Source organism: Canis lupus, chromosome 3, assembly GCF_048164855.1.
Source record: "Canis lupus baileyi chromosome 3, mCanLup2.hap1, whole genome shotgun sequence".
Classification (NCBI taxonomy): domain Eukaryota; kingdom Metazoa; phylum Chordata; class Mammalia; order Carnivora; family Canidae; genus Canis; species Canis lupus.
In genome coordinates, this window is record NC_132840.1 from 30,757,794 (window position 1) to 30,780,308 (window position 22,515).

At 59.2% G+C, this 22,515-nt stretch overlaps 1 protein-coding gene across 7 annotated transcripts in view; it reads right to left on the reverse strand.

Annotated features, from left to right (window-relative positions):
- TP73 (tumor protein p73) overlaps positions 1-22,515 on the reverse strand; it is a 63,204-nt gene that overhangs the window by 39,203 nt on the left and 1,486 nt on the right. For 3 of the 7 annotated variants that reach the window (XM_072819957.1, XM_072819958.1, XM_072819956.1), the window contains 2 exons: positions 3,545-3,636; positions 3,123-3,243 (listed from right to left, as the gene is read on the reverse strand). In XM_072819957.1, the coding sequence (XP_072676058.1) occupies positions 3,123-3,243; positions 3,545-3,603 (180 nt within the window). In that variant the 5' untranslated portion in view covers positions 3,604-3,636. Of the gene's footprint in view, positions 1-3,122; positions 3,244-3,544; positions 3,637-7,671; positions 7,792-13,919; positions 13,943-22,515 lie in introns of those variants that run through there. The other 4 variants (XM_072819953.1, XM_072819952.1, XM_072819954.1 and 1 more) reach the window with 3 other exon arrangements.

Below are 22,515 nucleotides of genomic sequence, written 5' to 3' on the forward strand. Positions count from 1 at the left end.
GGGCCTGTGCTCCGGCCCACACGCTCCATCACCTCCGCTTCATAAGCAAGGACACCGAGGCTCAAGGTGGAGGGGGATGCATTCCGGGACAGCCTGGCTCCTCAGGTGGGCCATTACCCGTCCTACTTGTCCCCACTGGCCACTCAGGCAGTGATTCAGGGCCTCCTGTGGGCCTGCCGCGGCCTCTCTTCCAACTGTGGTCTGACTGTGGCAGGGGCAGTGCTCAGGAACCTGCACAACCTGTGGGACGGGATCTGCCCCACAACCAGCAGGGCCCCAAGGCTCCAGACGGTGGGAAGTGCCACCCCAGAGGACCAATGTCCCCTCACTCAAGGACGGTCCCCATCAGCCCAGTGGACAGCAGGCCTTTCCACCCAGCCGAGTCACAGCCTCAGGGTTGGCAGAAAATGAAGGACTCAGCTGCTTCCTTGCCCCAAGGCCTGGCCTGGGCAGCCTCTTGTCCAAGGTCACCTGCCTGGAGCCCGTGGGTGGAGAGAGTTCCCAGGCTGGGCTGGACAGCACCACGGGGTAGCAAGCTCCAGGGGTTCCCACCTGCACTGGCCCGGGCCCCTGGGCACACTGGGCAGGGGCCCCTGGGTGGGACAGAGGGACGGCGGGGCACCTGGCTCTGACCCAGCTGCTGAGCTGCCTCCATCTCTGCATCTGGGCCGCCTCGGGCCACGCGAGGGTGAAGAGTGGCTCAGGCAGGCTCTCGGCATGGTGCTGCCACAGACCAGTGTCTGAGCTGCGACGGGACCAGGCGGGGCAGGACGAGGCTGACCCGGTGGCCCCGGGGAACCCCCACCTTTGCAAGTGGAGCTTTGCATGCAGGTGGCTCGAGCGTGACTTCTAGAAGGTGGGTCCCCACCTGAGGGGGGGAGGCCACGTCCTCACTACCTGACGCCTGCTGAGAGACATGCCCCTCCCTGCCAGTACAGACGTGCTCAGCACCCAGCATCCTCCGGGTGGACATGGAGGGCACCCACCCTGTGGGAGATTAGAGCCCCTCCTGCCTATTGCAGCACAGAATCCCCTCCCTACGCTGGGGTAGTGGAGTGAGCTGGGCTGGGGGGGTGGGGGGCTCCCAGACTCAGGACACAGACCTCTCAGGAGACTGTACTCAGGGTCTCCCCTCCCTGGACCTCCTGCGCCTCCACAGGGTCGATGGCATGAGTGCCTGGCAGCCAGCTTTTCTACTGTGACCGAAGTGCCTGATGTTTGATCCCGAGGCAGTTACATACCAGACCCCCATCCAGAATAAACGTATGGCCTGCTGCCCAGCTAGAGAAAGAGCCAGCACCTCCCCTGCCCCCACCGTGTGGTTCCACTTGGACAAAGCCCTGAATGACCTGGAAAGCTGACCACTTGAGTGACCCTGCTTTCCTGCCCGGGCTTTGATATCTGATATCTACCAATAAAGAGTGAGCCCCCAAGACCCCAGGTCCTCCCCCTGCCCCCCCAGTAAAAGCAGCCACTCCACCCCATCTGTGTGCTCTCTTCCCCCCCAACCCACACCTGGTTGTGTGGCCCCTGGCCTGCCCTGTGCCCTCCAGCCCTGTCAGCAAGACCCTTGTTCAAAGTCGCTGATATGTGTCTTGCCATCATGCGAAGAGCAAGGCTGGTCCACCCACAACCCTGGATCCATCGGGAGCTGTCTGCGGGGCTCGCTGTGGAGGACACTGTGGTCCAGGAGGGGGACCCGGGAGGGGAGAGGCCAGGACCGTGGCCCCCACAGGTAGAACAGGAAGTGTTCTGAAGGGGCAGGACACAGCTCTACCTCTGCACCCTAGCCTTTGAGGCCGACGCTTCCCCACGTCTGCCTCAGCTTCCCCAGCCATAAAGTGGGAATAAACAGGCGCTGAATGTGGCGAGCTGCTCTCACCCCAATGGTCTCCTGAGTGGGGCAGGACGCCGGGGCCAGGCAGGCAGATTCCTCAGACCCAGTGGGAAAGTTTCCAAGAAATGGCCATCACGGGGCTCCCTGCCCACCACATGCCAGCCCTGGGCTGCAACTGCCCAAGTCCCATTGGGCTAGCCTAGTGTCTTCAATAGACACCATGGAGAACACAGAGGATGCCCCCGCCTCCTGGCTTCACTCTGCTCATTCACTCGACTGGAGCCCACACGGCCCTTGCCGGCTGCCAAATGCTCAGGGTTCCTCAGACGCAGGGAGGGGGCCAGGCTCTCCTGGCCTCCAGAGTTCTCAGCTCAGCCTCCTTCCTGTGCCCTGGCTCTTGGCCTGGGGCTGATGCCCTGAGACAGACGTGCTGGGCCTCGGGGAGGCCAGTGGCCAGCACAGCTCCCATCTGGGGATATGAAGCAGCCCAGGAGTCTAGCAGTGGCTGTCCCAAGGGGGCAACTGCAGGAGGGATGCTGGGGCCTCCCTGGGGCCAAGGGCCCTCATACCCCGTCCCTGTTTTCGGCCTGCCTGCACCCTCCACTGACCACACAGGGTCTTGCAATGGGCGGTCAGAGAGAGATGCAGGGACATGGCCACCACCTAGCTACCATAACCCTGCCTTCTTGCCAAGAGGAATGCCTGGGGCGGGAAGACCTGAGACAGGGCAACAGGGGGTCAGGCCTCAGTTATCCCTGCATGTGCCCAGCCGGTTCCTCCTCTGGAAACAGCAGCTCGGTCTCCCTCTGGGGCTCTCTTCTCACTCCCCTTGATTCCATCCCGCCCCTGTCCCAGGGGACCCAGGTTGCTCAGGGGCATGAGAATGGCCCAGACGTGGGCACCAAACCACGTTCAGACCAGTGAGAGGCAGGCCTGCTGGACTACCAGCAAAGAGGGTCCTCCCGACGGGAAGGGAGATGCTGGTGGGGCCTGGTCCCTTCCACAGAGACTAGAGGCTGCCTAAGAACACAGCCACCATGGAGTGGAGAAAGCAGAGCGAGAGACAGAGAGACAGCCATTTGATCACCTAGATCCAGCCATGTCTGAATCCATTCCTACCCCTGGACTAACAGTTTCATGAGCTGATATATTTTCTACCTTGCAGCTGAGATGTCCTGACAAACCTGCCGAGGAAGCCTGTTTCCTGCCCTGCAGGCTCCCCGGCAGAATGGTCCACACTTACTGCCCCCACCCGGAGACCTCCACAGACAGCAGCCCCACTTACCATGACAGGCGTGGTCATGCCCTGCAGGTGGAAGACATCCATGCCAGCCTCTGCGCCGCCCACCACCTCACTGTTTCCCTGGTTTGGCTGGGGAAGGTCAAAGTAGGTGCTGTCTGGTTCCCTGGGAAGAGAGGGGCAGAACCATCAGTCCCAGACCGCCCTGGCCCAGAGCTCCTGGGGAGCTTGCCTTTTCTGCCCATAGGAACCCTTCAGCACACCGTGTATCTCCTCTGCTGGCCTCTGCAGGCGAGGCTGCCAGGGAGGCATGGACACGTGTGAGCTCTGCCCCTTGGATCTCAGGCCAGCTGGTCGGAGGAACGAGCCCAGACCCTGACCCTGCATCCCCAGGAGAAAGCCCTGGCCAGCAGCCCCTGCCTCCCCGTCACCTAGCCCATGTCCCTGGCAGCCAGGGAAGTACTCACAGGGAGCTCCAGAGGTGCTCGAACGTGGCCCCCTCGTCGTTGGCGGTGGACTGGGACATCTTCCCTGCACCTGGCCCCGAGGGCGGCTTGCTCTGTGAGGAGGGAAGAAGGACATGGGTGCTCTGGGAAGGCCGGCCTCTGCCCTCCTTAGGCATCCCCAGGGACTGGGCAGGCCAACACTTTGACATCGATGGCACCCCGATGAGGAGGAGGGAACACCTCTCAACCCCCCACTTCATCCTCCCCTTTCCTCGGCAGAACCCCACCTTGCAGAGGGGCGGGCCTGGCTCCAGCCCCCAGTTGGGAGGGGGTGCCCTGGGCAGCAGGGGCTCCTCAGAGCCACTACCTATGAGGGGGGTGACAGCATCCCTCCATGAGGCTGCAGGCCTCTTTGGGAGCTTGAATTGAGGTCCTTGCTGTGCCTGGATCACAAGGAACACTAAACACGTGTGGCCACTCTCACTATGAACTGTCTCTCGGCTTAGCCTTCAGGGCTCAAGTCAGATTTGAGGGCTCCTGGTACCTCTGATGCCCCAGTGGTCACCCACTCTCAGGAGGGGCCTGTGCAGGGCATGTCCAGAGGCTGGAGCCGAGCCCCAGATCTGAGGCTGGCTGTGTCCTAGGGCTAGAGGATATCAGATGGCTTCCCCCTCAAAGACGGGGTCCTCCCCTGCAGCCTGGACACAAGAGCAACTCCAACCCTGTGAGCAAGGCCAGGCCAGCGCCGTGAAGCTGTTGCTGGGGCGGGACAACTGCCCGTGGGTTCCCCCCATCACAGGGGATGCCCAGGGACTGGGGTGCCCGATCTGGTGCCCAGACAGGCTGACCTGTGTCCCCAGCGTTTCCTCTCCCAAGAGCAACCATGCCCAGCTCCCACCCCATAGCGGCCCTACAGTGGCCCTGCCATCCCAGGACCAGGCCTGGCACAGCTGGGGCTCCTGACTTCCAGTGGTGGAGAACGGAGGAAACCAGAGCCTGCCCTACTCACCCCTCCCCTCCGCCAGTGGTGTCTCCCCGAGCCACCCTCGGGTCCTTGGCAAAGGGCCGGGGGAATCAGTTTGGCCACCGTCCACCTGGCATTGCCCAAGCAGGCAGGCCTGGACCTGCCCACAGCCATCGGGGGAGGGAGGGCACACCCACCATCTGTCACTCGGTCCCCAGGTAGGCGGGCGTTGGTGGAGGTCTGGGCACTCTCCTGAGGCCGCCACGTGCCAGGCCACCGGTCTCTGGAGCAGAGTGGCACGAGCCAGGAGGGCTGCCTCGGTGGCGGGGCTGGGCACTGGCAAAGGAGGCCCAAGGGCTGGGGCGGGCTGGACAAGGATGGCCGGGGACTGGCGGCTTAGAGAGCACTGGCCCCAAACCAACCCTCCCGCAGGCTCAGAGAGGTTAAATGACCTGCTGAGGTCACACAGCACTGCTGTCTGCAGAGGAATGACCAAGTGGTTTCCTCAGAATTCAAAATTAACTTAGCTACCCACCCCTGCAACATGTGCACCTTCAGCACACGATCTACCCAGAAGGATTTAAGGATTTGGGAGTATTAAAAAATATATTTTATTTATTTGAGAGAGCGAGTGAGAGAGCAAGCATGCAGGCACATGCATGAACACAAGCAGGGGAGGGGAAGGGGTAGAGGGAGAGAGAATCTCCAGCAGACTCTGGACAGCCAACACAGGGCTCTATCTCACGACCCTGAGATCGTGACCCGAGCTCAGACCAAGAGTCAAATGCTCAGCTGGTGGAGCCCCCCAGGCGCCCCTGCCTGGAGAGTTTAACAAGGCTGGGCAATGCCAATTTGCATGCCTCCTATTCTGGGGAGGTCACTCCCTCCCTAGGCTGAGCTGCCCAAAGCCCAGTAGAGCTGTGTGCGGGGTGTGGAGCTAGGGGTGGACTTAGGAGGCAGAACAGGGCCGGCTGCCCAGCTGTGGGGCCAGCCACCAAGCTGAGGCTGGGCAGAAACCCGCCCTCACACGTTCCCTACGGCTGGTCCTTTCTGGGCGAGCAGGGAGTATTAGTCGAGTGGCCTCTTGGTGTGGACACCGTGTGCTGACAACACGCTCAACTCACCCAGGCCATTTGGGTGCCCTCTTCATTTTAAAGATGGACCATCCAAAGGATGGTCACCCCTGCAAGTCTAATCACGGCAGCCCAGAGATGCCAACAGCCCAGATGTGCACCGACAGACAGATGGAGAGACACAGACACACGTGGCCCATCTGCAGTGGGGTAGCACTTGGCCACGGGAAGGAACAAAGCGTGGACACTTGCGACAGGGTGCGTGAGCCTCGAGGACAACCCCCCAAAGGAGGGAAGCCAGACACAAAGGACCAGGCCCCACGGGCCTGCACTTAACAAAGTGTCCAGACAAACCCTGAGGGCACTGAAGGCAGGTCGCTGGGTCTGGGGCTGGGGGAGGAGGACAGGGAGTGATGGGAATGGGGATGGGGTTTCCTTTGGAAGCGGCAGGATGTTCTGGAGTCCGATGGAGGTGGACATTGACAGCATTGTGACTATACTAAATGTCACTGCATGGTTCATCTTAAAAGGCTTAGTTTATTTCACCTTGATAAAAAAAATAAAAAACGGGGAGGCTGGGGTAGCCTATGGGGAGAATCCTGCTGCAGAGCATGTCCTGGGCACTCACTGCACCCGCTGCAGGGAAATGAAAACACTCCCTCTCTGAAGCCCAGGGTCCAAGAGACAGCCCCGGGAGCCCCTGTGGAGAACAGGGAAGAGAGGAGACACCACTGCCCCAGCACCCTGGTTCCAGTCCCTGCACCTCTCTCTTGAGGGAACCCACTGCCAGGGGACACCACCACTGTGTCTGCCCTCCACCCTTGTTGCTGCAGCCCCATCTGCACCCAGTCAGGCTGGTTCTGGCTGGGGGCACACCCGCCCTCCGTGACAGCAGGGCAGAGGACAGGGCAGATGGAGCCGCTTGGCCACACTAGGAGGCAACAGGAAGCCAAGTGATACCCAAGTCCCTGGGCTCCTGGCAACGGGTGGGGAGGAAGGGGTGATGCAGGTTCACCCACCTCTGCAGGATCAGCACTCTGCATTCGGCAGGTCCCGCTGCTTTTGCACCAAACTACCCCCAAACCCAGGACCCCGTGCCCACTGTTCCTCCATCACCCCTTCTCCCATCACCCCTGCCTAGGCCAGGCCCCCTTTGGGTCCATCCTGGCCCCTGCAGAGCCTCAGAGCTGTGCCCTCCCTAACTAACCATTCGCCCCAGCAGGCTGCCCCTTACTCTCAGGATGAAGCCCCAAGTGGCCTCCGGGCCCACTCCCACCCCGACCCAGCCTGTCCCCCACAGGCCGCTGCATGGCCACTCCTGGGCTAGAAGCACTGGCCCCGTGGGCCCCTTCCCAGCACCGGCTCGGAGGCCCCCCTGTGGCACAGAGGTGCCAGTCAAACCAGCCCCTCCACCCAGCTATCTGTCTGTCTAAGAAGGAGCTCTAGACACAGAGGTCGAGGCCTGAGCATGCCTGTTCCTGTCCACTGGGCCCCTGGCCTGGGGCCGGCTCTGTGAACACGTAGCCAGGCGTCCCCGTGTGGGGCTGACATCGCTGTGTGCTCCCCACCATCCCTGCCTGTCTGTCCAGGCTTCCATACTCCACCACGGGCACAGGCCCTGCAGCAGGGGGCTGGGCCTGGAAGGGGCTTCACCCTGCGCCCGAAGACCTTGGCAGGGAGCCATCCAGTTTCAGAGACCCCAACCAGGATGCACACTCCAGAGGCACCCAGGGGGCACAGCCGGTTGAGCATCCAACTCTTGTTTCAGCTCAGGTTGTGATCATGGGGTTGAGCTAAGCGTGGACCCTCCGTCTCCCTCTGCCCCTCCCGCATGTGCTCTCTCTCTCAAACAAATAAATAGATCTTAAAAAAAAAAAAAAAAAAGCATGTTCTGGGGCTCACCCCAAGGGGCTCCCATGGTGGGAGCTCAGGGATCTGCATCTTTAAGTGGCACCAGGGGATTCTCGTGACTCTGGGACAGTCCCTCGAGGAGAAAGCCTCACACAGGCCCAGCTCCCCCATGTCACAGGGTCCTTCAGTGTCCACCCTGAGGGTGGTCACTAGCCTCCACTTGTGGCTTCCACTCAGGAAACCCGCCCTGCCTTACTTACAGGATGCCCTGGGGCCGAACCAGGAAGCCACATTCTCCACGATTTCCAATATCCCTGGGACACTCCCCAGAGCTTGTGGCACTGAAGCCAGGCCCCCGTGACCCTGAGTCAAGGGAGCTGCAGACCCTGTGCCCATAGGCACCAGGAGCTCCTGCAAGGGCACGAGAAAGAGGAAGTGCTGCTGTCGGGTGGAGAATCGGGGCCCCTCCCTGGCACCTGCCCCCGACCCCAAGGGCCCCACTCCTCTATCCTCAGGGCAGGGCCAGGATCTGCCCTGTACCTCCTGCAGCATTTTGGCCAAAAGGACAGCAGAGATAAGAAACAGAACAGCTCCTTGGAAGGCACACCCAATGGCCCCAGTGACCCCACTTTATATTTGGAAACAGGCTCACGATGGAAACATGGCTCCTGGACCTCACGGCAACGGCTTTTGCAGATGTTGCAGATCATCTTAAAGATCACACGTGTAGTGGGGGAGGGACCTCTGGGTCGCAATAGAGCTGCTAAGGGCAGCCGCGTCTGTGGCCCCCGGGGTCTTCCATGGGCAGCCAGTTGTCCTGGAGGGAGCGCTCACTTGGCCTTGACCTCGCAAGGACCCAGGTGCACACGGGGCTCGGGGCGGTGCTGGGGCTGTGAGGCTGTGGGCTCAGGAAGCACGGGGCGTGCCATCCCCAGAACCGCCCCGCAGAGGCACCCCCAGAAAGGGCGCTGTGTGCCTCCCCTGAGCTGCCTGGCCGGGGCCATGCGGCGGGCGCTGCTGACCCTCAGCACGTCACCCTGCTGCACCTCAAGGAATTTCCAGCAAGTATTTGTGAGTCGGAGAGCACCGTGGGGCCAGAAGCGCCCCGGAACCCACAGAGCTCAGGTGGGCTGCAGGCACCGCACAGCCTGGAGCCAGAATGGAGGCGCAGCCTCCCCGCCCCAAATTCTCGATGTGACTCACGGGTTTTCTGAGTCCTCAACTCAAAAGTTCTCAGCTGGGGCCACTTGGCAACACCTGCCAACATTTTCGGTTGTCACCGCTGCTGGGGGAGGGGATGCTTCCCAATGCCTTACAGCGCACAGCAGTCTCCCCACAGCAGAGAATGTTCTGGAACAGGGGTCAGCGCCAGAGGGGAGATGCAGAGCCACACCACAGCTTCCAGCTGCTGCTGGCCAAGCCCTGAACGGAGCCTCTGGGTGCTTACACCACCTGTCATGTGTCTCCACGTGTCCCCTCCCTGCCCCTGCCCTGTCCCCATGTCCCCTCCCTGTCCCTGCCCTGTCCCCATGTCCCCTCCCTGCCCCTGCCCTGTCTCCATGTCCCCTCCCTGCCCCGTCCCCATGTGTCCCCACCCCCTGCCCCATCTGTGTCCTCCCAGGCCGGGCAGGCCCAGCTTCCGAGGAAGCCACCTTCCTCCCTGATCCCTCATCAGGACACCTTCTTCCTCTGCTGTCCATCCCCCAGCAGGTAGTGGTACAGCTCCCACTGTGTGGCCCATAGGACAGCCTTGTTGGCTGGGCAGAGTTGTATCCCTGTCCTTCCTCCTGCCCTTGGCTCCAGTGACGGGGATGGCTGCCCCCACACACCTGCAAGGGCCTGGTCGTCCTGCCCACTGCTGGCAGGGTTCTGAGACAGGGAGCACACCTTTGGCCTGAGCACAGGTAGGGCCAGCGCGGGGCTCACACCCTCCGTCCTGGCCATTGGGGGCCAGCGTTCAGGGTGGGAGGCAGCTCCCCACAGTTCCGTGGGGAAAGGCCCAGAGTACCCCACCCCCACCCTCAAACCCTCTGTTTCCACTGCTCTTCTGACACAACGGGCACGACGGGGTCAATTTTCCACTGTAATCTGCCTTTTTCACTCAGTAAACTCAGATCACCACAGGAAGGGACCCCCGGGCCTTCCCGGGCCCCTTCCAATCAGCCCTGTAGCGCTGCTCCAGTGATGGGAATGTTCTGGTGCCCAGAAGGCCCCCTACCTGGGTGGAGGGGTCAGGTGGCCAGCAGGCAGGGACGAAGTGGGCAGGCAACCCCTCTGCAAAACGGCGCTCTTCCCCAGGCAGTGGCCTGGCCAGTTTTAGCCAGATAGCCAGGGCCCAGCCTCCCCAGGCCCTTGATGTCAAGAGGCCTCTGTTGCCCCAACCACCCCCCGGAACAGGGGCTACCCTTGCGGTGTGGGGTGTGGCTAGGGCAGGGGACCCAGTCAGGGTCACTGCGCAGAGTGCCTCCCTCCTCAGGGAGCAAGGACAGCTGCCACCTTTGCCCACCCCTCCGGCTGGTAGCCTAGGCCACATGATCCCAGGAGCATTGGGCTGCACATGCCACTCAGGGTGGGGTTGGGTGGGCAGGACAGGGCTGGCCAGATCTGTGCCCACGACCTCCTGCGGAAAGATGGGGTCCAGCAGGGCCTGGTGGGGAGGCCATGGCCCCCCAGGGGCCTCACATCACCAAGACGGCCCCTGGCTGCCCCTTGGCCCATGCTGGGGGGTGAGAGACAAATTTAGCCTCCACAGGCCTGGGCCAGGGCTCACTTGTGAAATATGAAAACGGCAGGAGGCACCCAACTAAGCTGCCCTGCCTCCCTCCTGGGCCAGGGCCCTCTCAGAGGGGGCGGGGGGTGGAGGGCAGACTCCAGAGCTGCTCCCAAAGATCCCCTGGCCCTGCTGCTTCTCATGGCCAGTGTCTTCTTCCCCCAGAGGTCGCCAGCCTCTGCCACATGGCCTCCTCCTGCAGCCAGGCCAGGGTCCACATGGCCTTCCTTGGGCACCGGGGCCTGGTTTGGAGGGCTGTGGGGTTGCCAGCAGTTCCGGTTTGAGTCTAGGGGTTGGCTCAGCACCCATGTGAGGCAGGACAACGGTGCCAGCCCTCTGACCACATGGGCTTCATGCCTTTCTAGAAGAAACAGTGTAAAGTGAGCAGCCCAGGGCTGCAGGGCTCTGCATTTGGGCCTCAGACCCAGCAGTGGCCGCCCCAACACCCAAACATTGCTAACCACTAGAGCATCCTCCAGGGACATTGTGAGACCAGCAAATTTGCAGCTCATTTTACTAACAGCATGGATACATGCACAGAGAAGTGAGGTCACCTGCCCAAGGGCACACAGCCAGTTGGGGTGGAGCGTCAAACGCAGCAGTATCCAGCACCCCTGCTCTTGACCCCACCTCTCCCTGACGGGACCCTCCCCAGCCTGCACATCCACACCTGCAACCATGCATCCTGCCTGGGAAGTCCCCTGCCAGCCTCTTTCTTCACCCAGCCCCTCAAAGCCCCACCCACAGTGAGGCCCACCCTACCCTCTGGGGTCCTACCAGCGTCCCTCCTCCAGTACCCGCCCCTGCCCCCTACAACATGTGCAGGTCAGGCCTAGCCACACAGCTTCCGTCCCCCGGTCTCCTGCTCTGGGCTCCGCCTGGCCCCACACCCCCTGCCCCGTCTCCTCCATCCACGTCCACACAGTCCACCTCTGCTGCTCTGCCCTGGACAGGTGTGTTGCCCATTCTGAGCCTCTGTTTCCCCGCCACGTGTGGGAAGAAAGGAATGCACTCAGCAGGGCAGCAGTCCGGACAGACTAGGAGCCTGAGAAACTGTGGGGATTTGCAGCCGACCAGCAGTCACTTAGACTCTGGTGGCAGTGGAGGCAGAGTGAGCGGAGCCCTGATCAGGGGGTGGCGATGCAGAGAGGCCTGTTGCTGCCCTGTCCCTGGTTTGTTCGTAGAGGTCCCCCCACCCTGGTGGGTCCAGGAATGGGGCACCTTCACAATGTCCCACCACAGGAGAAACCTTCAGAATGGCCTCAGCAGCTTGCACTGGAGACCGGCTTCCTGGAGCAGGTGTTAGCTCCTCAGGGCTTGGCGGCTGCTGCAGCCCCAGGCCCAGGACTGCCCGGCACACTGAGGTGGCCACCAGTACGTGTCAGAGCAGGTGACTGGCACAGGCCCCATGTGGGCACACAGCTGCCTTCTCGGGGGACGGCCAGGACGGGGTCACCAGGGAGCCTGGTGCCAATGACCAGACACCATCCCCTCACCTACAGGGCTGGAGTCCTTTCTGTCCATCTCTTGAAACCCTCCCCTCCCCGGCCCTGCTTCTGCCCCAAGGGCTCACATGTCCACAGGCCCGTGCCACCACAGGAGGTGTCTGCCCTGTCCTCCAGAATCTTCTGTCTCCCAGACAAGCACGTGCTCTGGACATGCCCCCAAACCGTCATCCCATCAGCCAGCCTCCTCTGGACACTCTCACATTCCCAGGAGGAGACCCCCACCCCGCAGACCCTGTGCCTCCCATGCTCTGGGCACCCAGCTCCCTTGTTGACACTCAGCCTGACCCCTACATTCTGCACCTTCCCTGCCCCCAAGTCAGTGGCACACTGACAGGACTTCACCTGCACTGCCGTCATGTTGGTCCATCCCTCCCTCCCTCTCTCCAGAATCATCCATCAGCCTCCCACAGAGGTGCCTCTGCCCCACTTGCTCCTCCCCATCCCCTAACCTGGCCTTGGGGGCATCTTTCTGATAGTGGCACCTAGAATCTACTGCCCACTCTCTGTGCCAGCCCCGGCCCGGAGACCTCTGTGTCCACCGACCTCAATCTTCCAAGTAACCCTGTAGGAAGGGAAGTGCTGCTGCAGCCCCACTCTCCAGATGTTCCTACAGAAGCACAGAGAGGGTAGCTCACCTGCCCTGGGCCACACAGCTTGGAAGTGCCAAGGCTGGGTTTGAGCCTATGCTGGCTCCCACCAGGCAGCCCCTTCCCTCCAGGAGCCCCCTCCACTGGGAGTCAGAGAAGCAAACCAGCTTCTGCTGCCCAGCATGAGGGGTGCCCTGAAGGGGTGTGGACCATGGCCACAGCTGGCATGAGGGTAGATATGGGAACCCATGTTGGGTTGCCATGTGCTGGTCTACCAAGCTGACTCTGAGCTTGAGCTGAGCTTGAGGGCTGGGGGAGGCTGGGCACCATGGGGTGGGGCCCCAGCTGTCTTTACGTAGGGGTGGCAGGAATAGCAAGGTGGGCCGGGGAAGGGCCAGGATCATCTGGAAGCCACACAACAGGCCCTGAGCCCAGGGACTTCAGGGAGTAAGTTTCAGGGTTCAGCTCAAGTGGGGCACAGTGGGATGTTCGTGGGGAAGGTCACCCTGGCAGGCATGCATGGGCTGGTGAGCCCAGAGGAAGGTCCAGGTGAAGTGGGGGACTGTGGAACAAATGGGCAGTGCTGGGGGTGCAGAGGGGCAGGGGGGATGAGGACACATGTCCTCCCCCAGGACCCCCTTCCAGACTGACTCAGGGCGGTTAATGTGCTTTAAAAGTCAACCTCCAGCTAGTGACAGAGGCAGGTGCCTTCAGCAGCCTGCTCCCAGCTTCGTGCCTGTGCAGGTGCCTCTGCCTTCTGACCTGCAAGGTGTTGACGGTCACACCTACACACATGACTCAGCTATGCAAGGGCAGCTAGCGGGACCCCTGAGCTGGGCAGGGGTGCAAAGCACGGTGGTCTGTCTGGGTGCTGGGGCATTTGCGGACCTGCAGTTGAGTCATCTCTGGTCAAACATCCTCCTCCATGCAGGAGCAATCCCCGAAGGCTGCTCCCCTTCATGAAGGGAGGGGCCCGGACCACCACTGAGCACCCCCATGCCCTTCCACACGCGGTGCACGCTCACTCTGCTTTCTTCACATAGAAACCCCCCCCGCCCCCGAAAGTCCCTCTGCGGGTATGACGGGAACCCCAGCAGTGGCCAGTGGACCTGCTGCTGCCCAGGCCTCCCCAGTGGCGGCAGGAGAAGCAGAGGGGCAGGGCGGGCTCTAGTGCCCGTGGTGTGGGGGAGCCTGGGGGAATGAAGCTGAAGTGGCCCCAAGAAGCTAAGGAGGGGTGGCCTCCTGCCTGGGTGGGCGGTGCCTCCTCGGCAGGAAGTGGAGAGAGTTCCCATCAGGCCAAGGGGTGGAGGCAGCAGCACCAGCATAACTTCTGCACCCCCACGGCCTGCCCCCCCCCAACCCGGGCCATTTGCATCACCCCTGGGAGCAGATGTCTCTCCAAAGTGCTAACAGCCTCACTGGTCCTCCTCGCTCGAGCCCTATTTGGGGAACCATGGCATGGCCTCCCTGTACCGGCCTGGCCACCTGCCTGTCTCCTGCCTGTGCCCCCAGGGCGGAGGCGGCGGGGAGGGGCTCTGCACTCCGGGGTGGCCCTAAGCAGCTGCTCCTGTGGGGCAGGGAGGCCGTGACAGGACCCCAAGCTCAGGCCTGAGAGAGGTGGGCCAGGCTGAGCCCAAGCCTACCTTGGCGGAGCCGGGGCCCGAAGGTGGAGGTCGGTGTGGAGGGGAGGCCGCCGGGAGGCCCACGGCTCGTGGCTGGGCAGGCCGTCGGTGGCGGCAGCGTCCTGGTCGCCTAGGCGATGACATTGGAACCAAGGAAGCAGCGTGGCCAGCCTGGAGCCTGGGGCAGCCGGGGCGGAGCGTGGCTGGGAGCCCTGAGGCTGGCAGGCAATGCCATGTTCTCCACACGGTGACCTGGTGACAGGTCCCTGAGCACCAGGAAGCGGAGCTGGAGGTGGGGGGGGGTGGATGGGAGCTGACGCGTCAGCCCGTGTGTGTGCCCTTCCTCTGCTCCTCGTTGAAACCCTCCCCACACGCAGTAGACAGAGGTGCCACAAGCCCCTGAGCCTATCCCTGGCCTCCTCAGCCTGTCCTCTAGCGAAAGCAAATTCTACAGGTTGTAGCGTTTCAGCCGTCATATGTCAGTAGGTGATTCTAACAAATAAAGACTCATTGTTTCCAATATTAGGGCCAACCAGGAAACCGTTGGTTCGTATTCAACAGTGTTTCCCCTGCCCAGGCGTGCATCACATGCGTGGTAAATTCAGAGGATTCAAGGTAATATGCAGCCTGGACACCACATACTGAATTTGCAAGCACATGTTTTAATTGCTGGTCAGAAGGAATTTGCGAAGGCCCAGATTTAGGAGACTAATCTCCGTCTCCTTCCCCCTCCAGGGGCAGAGGCACAGAAAGCTCAGGCCAGCTGAATGGACGTGACAAGGGGCCTGTGCAGGTTGGACTGAGGGCCGCGTCTGGAGGCGGAAGCCTTGCATGGGTGGGTGGGCCCGCTATACCCCGGGGTCCAGATCAGAGGGAGGCCAGCGGGCACCGCCCTGCTGGCTTTGCAGAGGTAGGAAGGGGCTGTGAGCCGCGAAGTGCAGGCGTCTCTAGAACTGAAAAAGCCAAGGGATGCATTCTCCCTTCGGAGGAGGAGGAGGAGGAAGGAGCACAGCCCAGCTCACCCCGAGGTTAGCCTAGGGGAGGGTTTCAGACTTCTGCCCTCCAGAACTACAGGAAAGTACATCTGTGCTGCTTTAAGCCTCTACCCCTGGGCTCATTATTAGACCAGCTGCCAAAACTCACACACTTCCACGTAACATAAGTTTGGGGACTGTCATCTGCAGTGGCTTCCCGATTTCCTGGAGGCCCCAGAGCAGGCCCTGCTGCCACGTGAAGTGTGAGGAGAGACCCTCGGGCAGCCAGGTGCTCGGCAGGATGGGGCCCCCCAGCCCTCACAGGAGCCAAGCCCCTTGCCCTTCAGGGACATAACCTTCACACATGCACTTCGAAGGGACCCTGCCAGGGATGCCTGGTGTTCTCACCTGGACTCTCGGGAGGCCAGGGGAGGCTGGCATCTGTGCAAGTTACCCAGGGCAGGGGGCTCTGCTGTGGGCCCCACAACTCCTGTTGAACATAGATGCAGTTCTACAGAAGAGCCCATGTCTGTGTGCAGCCCATATGTGCATGGTGGACAGGGCTGCATGAGGCACATGCAGGAGTGAGCTGCTGTGACCACACGGGGACAGTGGGGGGTGGTGAGAGGGAGATGTCCCTGGTCCTGGGAAAAGAGGCAAAGGAGCCAGTGGGATGCCAGGCACTCCCTCGTCCTCTCCTGGGACACTGCTGGGCTGCCCGCAGCTGGCATTGACCACAGCAGGTGGGTCCCACAGCCTGCACCTCCCAGAAGTGGCCCCTGACTGAAGCCATGGACTTCAGGGTCCTGCAGAGGTGACTTCCCAGAATGCCCTCCTCCCGAGCCCGGCCCCTGTGGGGAGGGAAGGCCTGACTCAGGAGGCCAGGGCTCAGGCCTCGAACTGGGCTGCTGTGCAAACACAGCCCTACACACTCCGGGCTCACCGAACCCTCGGCACAGCCTCTGGCACCCATATCAGAGACCAGAGGTGGGTGGGGAGCCCTGAGTGATGACGGCAGATGGGCCTCTGGCCACAGGGTGGTTGGTAGAAGACGGCCACCAGCTCTGGGTGGGGCATCAGTGGGGAGCCAGACTCGCATTTCCACACACCTTCTTGCCACCAGAAGACCTATTTGGAAAGCTCTTCCTGCGAATCTCTTGCCTAGGCCAGGCCTGATGTTAAGTTAGGAGGTCCAGGCGTGAACCTCGGCCCAAGGCCTGGGAGTCTTTGGAGAGGGGCGGGAGCCAGGCAGAAGGACAGCTTTGTGGACACAGGACTGCCTGAGCCTCCACGGGCTCTCTTAGGCTTCTGGAGTCAGAGGCTGAGGGCAGGTCCTTGTGGGACCAAGATCAAGGTGGCGGCAGGGCTGCTCCCTGTCTTCCCCTCTTCCAGCAGCTGGGGTGCCCATGGCCTTCGGCTGGTGGTCCCTTCCCGCAGCTTCACAACACATCCCTGCAGCCTCTGCCCCCATGGCCACGTCTCTTCAGCAATGACCCTCCTGTCTCCATCTCTCCAGGATCTCTGTGAGGACCAGGGCCCAGCTGGAGGCTCTGGGGCATTGCCACTTACAGGTGCGTGGCTGCATCACTGTCCCTGTGGCCCCATGAAATAATGTAACTCTGGATTCTGGGCCTTTGCACATGGGTGCTCAGGGACCCATTACTGTGTCTTGCTTCAGAGATGTGTCCGGTGAGCCGTCTGTGTGAGAGTCAGCTGGGGCCCCTGGGGGCCCGTGGAGGAACGCACCTTGTGTCAGCCTGGTGACTGATGCTAACCCCAAGGCCTAGGGTCGGGCTTTACTCGTTCTGAGGTTGAAGGCACAGGACATGGCTCTCTGAGGTCAGTGGTCACCTGGCTTCAGACAAGGGCGAGCGAGGTGGGCTGCTGGGGCACATGGGGACTCCGTGAGGGTACAGTCTTTGCTCATAAACCTCCAGGGTGTCTGCAGCCCCTCCGGGTCTTTCATGTTCACCAGCAGCTCCTCCTCAATGAGGTCAAGCTCCAGCAACCCTGTTGCAAAGTCGCAGGGTGATGCCTGGCAGTCAGCTGACAGGGACATGTGGCCTCCAGCCCAACGCAGTGCTGACCGGCTCCATTGGGAACATCGTACAGAGATTAGAAACTGGCTGCCAGGTCAGCCCCATGAGAAAGCCAATCTCCATCCTATGGATCAGGAAATGGAGGCTCAGTGGTTAAGGATGTTCTCCAACACGGGCTGGTTATTGAAGAGTACACTGGAACTGAGGCCCCTGGAGACGCCCTGTGTGCCACCGTGCGTGCACGCACACACTTCCTGCATCTCCTAGGATGTGTTTGCTTCCTCCTTTCTAGTCTTTCTTTTCTCTTCTTTCTTTTTTTTTAAAGTAAGCTCCACGCCCGGTGTGGGGCTTGAACTCATGACACCGAAATCAAAACTCAGATGTTCCACCTATGCCGACTAAGTGGGCCAGGCGCCCCAAGCCGTGCCATGCCTGTCTGTTCTCACTGTCAAGGGCAGTCTTTGGGCTTGTGTTCAGTGGCACCAGGTTGGCCAAACCTTGTCACATTTGGCCTGCCTGCTGGTGTGTCCATGACCCACTCTCCTGCACACAGGTTTCCAAACACTGAGGGACCAAACCTGGAGGAGCCAAGGGTACAGGCTCTCTTGCTTCCCAGCTGTTCCCTGACGCCCACCCCACCATAAGACCTGTTCCCAGGCCCACGAACAAAGGTTGCTCCCAGGCCCTGGGCGGTGCTTAGAGTCTGGTGAGCTCTGGGCGTGGTCCCCACTTGCTTGCTTAGACTGTCCACATGGTCCACACCAAGTAAAAGCAGGTGCCCCGTAACAAACGATTCATGGATGAATGGACAAATGAAGTCTTATGGGAAATACAGCCTAGCTCAGTTCTGCATCTTTTTTGTGCATTTTAAAATCCAGAGAGCACATAAACTGGAAGTTTTTCCTTATGTCTGGGGTAGACTCTGGGCAGACGCAAAGCTCTCCATGATCCTTGCTGCCCATCTAATGTAAACATCTATTCATGTTGTTGGAGGAACGTGGGAGAGCTTGACTGTGCAGTGTTTCCATCAGAAACATAAAATATAAAGATGCGGCTTGGTGGTATCATAAAATATGAAGATTCAGGTAATTCAGGTACTGTGTTACTTTTCCAAAACGCATTTTTTTAAAGTCTGAGTTCTGAAACACCAGAGGCCCAGGGATGTGGGATGACGGATGGTGAGATGGTGCTTAGTTTGGACCATAAGGGAGGGCACGGCACATCCAATTAGAAACGGCCCATCAGTCGCTGTTTTACAAGCCCTCTGGCGCCCCCAGGTCAGACCAGGAGACACCCCAATGAGGGGCCGTGGGTGGCGCTCTGGAACCACAGCGGCCCAGCTCCCACACGGTGTTTCTGGGGAGGACAGCTCTTCCTCTCATCTCACAAAAGCCAAGCTTTGAAAGGTCACATGATTAAGATCTGGAGTGGAATTCAGCCAGTTTCTGGATGACTCGTAAGCCAGCAACGCTCACAACACACAATGACTTTTGCTACCTTTGGCCATCCTAAGTTCTTGTCAATGAAATGCCACTGAATAGCACAAAATTTGTAAAGTCTAAAAGGGCAAAGCACCGGTCCCCAGCCAGCCTCCCCCTCTCGCAGTGGGCTGGGTTGTCATCGCTTCTACCGAGAAGGAGACAACCAGAGTGGTTTTCACTACAGTAACGGAAGGGAGGAGACGGTCCGGAAGCTCTAAAAAAGCAGCCTGCTGGGGTTCCTGGCCATTGACCCGCACGCCACTCACCGCGCCTTTCTCGTAACACGTGCTCCACACACGTTACTTACCTGCGCATTTCACTGTCGGGAGTAGACTCTTTCTATTATTCTAATACTTTCAAAAATCAAACCAACTAGAGGGAGGTTAGACAGTGTCGTTGGACTTAACATTGACCTCAATCTTACAATCATCTTTTCTGCTATTTTTATCAGAATTCATTATTTTCACATTAATCCAATTAGCGTCCTGTTTACCAGTGCCTCCTTTTTACATTTACGGCTTCATCTGAAAGCTCAGGGACACGCTCCCCACTCAATTCCTCCTCCCTCATTACTGCCAAATAATTAGCCGAGGAGCATCCCTGATCAAAAATTAAGAACCCAGAAGCAAGTTGGGGCATGCCTACCTCTGAAAGAAAAAAAATGACAGGAGATGCCTAATTACGGGCTTTTGTTGGTGGTCAGGGCCAGCGGGAAGCAGATCAGAGCTGGTAGGTCACAGCTGTTAGAGCTCCCCTCCGATTTACATCCCAATGACCAGTGGGCCAGGTCTGTGATCTGGGGAGCTGACTCTCTATTTGCATTGCGCATAGCACATAGCAGGTGCCCAGGGGTACAAACCTGCCGCCCCCTGGGGAAGCATCGCCAAGGCAGTGGGGTCTGTTTATTTAACCATTTGCCCGCCTTCCTAAACAGGGAATGCGCCTTTCTCTCTTGTCGCCCCAATGCCAGCTAGTGAGGGCTGCTCTACACTCCTCAAGCTTCTCTACCCCACTTCTCGGGGGTGGGGGGGCAGGACCCACATCAGGACCCGATGCCCTCCTTGTCCCCACACAGCCTCGCTGAGGAGTACACCCCCCAGGTAAGCCCTGAGCCTGCAAAAGAGAAATTGCTGGGTTTTGCTCAAGTTCTGCAGAACGAAGGAGAAGACACAGCCCAGAAGTAACCTCTAAAAATCCCAGGAAATGAGGCAGGAGGGGTGAGGGGGCATCATCCCTGCCCACTTTGAAGGACCCAGTACAACCCTTCCTCCCCTAAGGAGAAGCTATCTGCCCAATTAGCCAGAGGCTTCCTCAGATGCCTGCTCCCCCACCCCCCAGGGCCTGGCACCTTGGAGCAGCAGGTGAGCAATTAGAGCCCCTTGCCCCCTCCCCACAGGCACCCAGGGCCACAGGGAGTGATTTCACCAGCTGGCTCTGGTTGGGATGGCAGAGACAGGAACTACCCACATGCAGCCACTCTGAGAAGGATCACAAAGACCAGCCCTGCCTGCTTGGGCCCCCCGTACCCTGGCTGGTGGCATGGCAGGATGGGCAATGCCCAGGGTCCTGTGCCTGCCTGGTGGAGGAGGGTGGAGGCTGGACCAGCCTTTCCTGGGCACTTTTGTATCTGCCCTTGGGAGTTCCCGCGTGTTCCCGGGGCAACTCACAGGAGAGATCAGGCTAGATCCTCCCTAGAGAGATGAGGAGGCACCACGAGGCACGCAGGCCAACTCCCACACAGACCAAGGGCCGGGACGGGCCCACGGCCATGCATGGCTGAGCCAGGATCTGGACCGCTGCATGCCTATTTGGGACTTCTGGTCCCCAGACCAAGAGAGAGTTCTGTTGATTAAATCACCCACCCTCTGGTAAACTTGTTATGTGCCCCAGGAAACTTATAGCTATCAAGGCACTTAAAAAGCAAATCTGTGATATCGCTCCCGCATGCTTCTTTACGGGTGAAATGACAAGGCTCCCAACAGGTCTAGTAACTCCTAGTGTCAACGTGGTGACGACCACAAACGAAATCTTGGGATTCCTGCAGCAACTGTCATGCAGGATGAAAATATCGGGGATTCCTCTTAGAGAAAAAGTCACAGGCGCCGCTAAAATAGCGGCTCGTCCGCATTTGCACTTTGCAACGTGCGCAAAGGAAGGAACACAAAGGAAGATGCTGCCTTCCCCACTCGAGCTGGGCAGCACCCCTAAATTCTGCGTCCTGGTTCCCAGGACCAGGGTTGGGGCTGTGTCTCGGGTTCACGCTGCACCGGTGACAGGATCACCTGGCAGAGGTGGCTGGAGTCGAGGCTGTTCCTCCAACACTGGGGCCCCCACGTGCACACTCTGCTGCTTGTAACCTTGCGCAGGTTTGTAAGTTGTTGAAACCACCCCCTCCCGTCCCTAAGTCGGCACCCTCAGTCGTTGGGGCTGCCCTCAGCATTACAGGGAAGAAGTATCTGGAGTATTAGGCTAAGTACCAGCTTGAGCCTACGCTGACAAAATGTTCAAAATGTTCGCTGTTATCAGAGGTGCTCAACCAATACTTGTTTGGCTGACTGGTTGTGTGCTTTGTTTTTTTTTTTTTCTTTCTCTCCTTGAGTCTCTGATTTAGGGCAGCCTCTCCCGGAAAAGAAAGCACTTTTGATGAGCACCTGTCTGTTCTGCCAAGGAATCCTGGCCAGAGAGTGGGCAGAGGTGGGGTGGGGAGGGGGACTGAACGTTTATAACCTCTTGTGCTGGCTCTCCGTGCCGACTTTGCTATGTCTTTCACTTGAACCCCAACGAGCAGAGAGAGCTTCTCTATAAACCAGAATCTGTTTTCCTCTACAGAACACACAAAGAAAAGATTCTTCTAGGCGTCCTACAAAACTCACTTAAGAAGGCAGACTTTTTGAAGGAGATGTCATTGCATGTTTTGGTTATACACAAATAAAAGCTGCTAGTTACAGATGTGCATTCTGTGTTCATTAAAGAAACTTGGGCGGGACCTGGGTGCACTTGGCAAGGGGGATGATCACACGGTGTACAGGACGGGGGTACAGAGTATGGGCCCTACAGTAAAGCTTTTCCCACCAGGATGCCTGAGTGGCTCAGCGGTTGAGCATCCGCCTTTGGTCCGGGGCATGATCACATTGGACTCCCTGCATGGAGCCTGCTTCTCACTCTGCTTATGTCTCTGCCTCTCTCTGTGTGTCTCTCATTAATAAATAAATAAGATCTTTAAAAAAAAAAAAAAAAAGCTTTTTCCCACCAAGAAGGAAAACCCCTGGGGCAGCAGAGGAGCTCTGCATTACTTAACCATTCCTCTGTTTCTTTTTCCCTTTTTTGCTGTATGAAGTTAAGTGATCAGAAAATGACATTGATAAAATTGATAAAATATTGATCCAGCACTCCCACAGAAATGCCCAAATCTGGAAATAAAGGTGGGCCCTCCTCTTTCTTGGGGGCCAGAGAGAAAAAACACACTTGGAAAATGTTTCTGCTTTTTTTTGTTGTTGTTGTTGCAAACTGGAAGTTCACCATGTGTTTGTCTTCTTCACCCCTTATTTTATCTTAGCAACTTCTTTCCTATAAGTATCTACAGAATGAATTCCCCTTGAAACTGTCTTCCACATGGACAAACATGCTGCTTCCACCCACCTAACAATGAGATGAGTTCCCTTTCGGGTGTCAGAATCTCGGGGTGAATGTTTGCCTTTCTCCCAAAGTCCTCAGCCTCTCCACCTCTGTGTTAACTCTGTCCCTTACATGTGTTCAATGTTACAAATCCATTCCTGGATGTGGGTGGGGCATACTCTATAAATAAATCCTGAACTGAGGCATCCTCCAGCAGTGCCCCTGACAGGGGCCATCAGCCTCCACCCAAACCGGAGGCAGATTCCTGCCTTAGTGCCAGCCACTCCTTCCCTCCAAGGGGAGACCTGCTGGCCACGGAGGAGCTGCCCTCACCCCCAACTCAGGAGCAGCAGCTAGGATCAATAGCGTCACTTTGGGGCCCACTTAGTGGAAGTCAACCATTGCCTTGTAACTGGAGAAGAGGGTATCTGGACCCCAGCATTCTGACTTCACATCCATCTTCTTAACTTCTGTACCAGACTGGCTTTCCCAAGCGCTACCCTTCAGA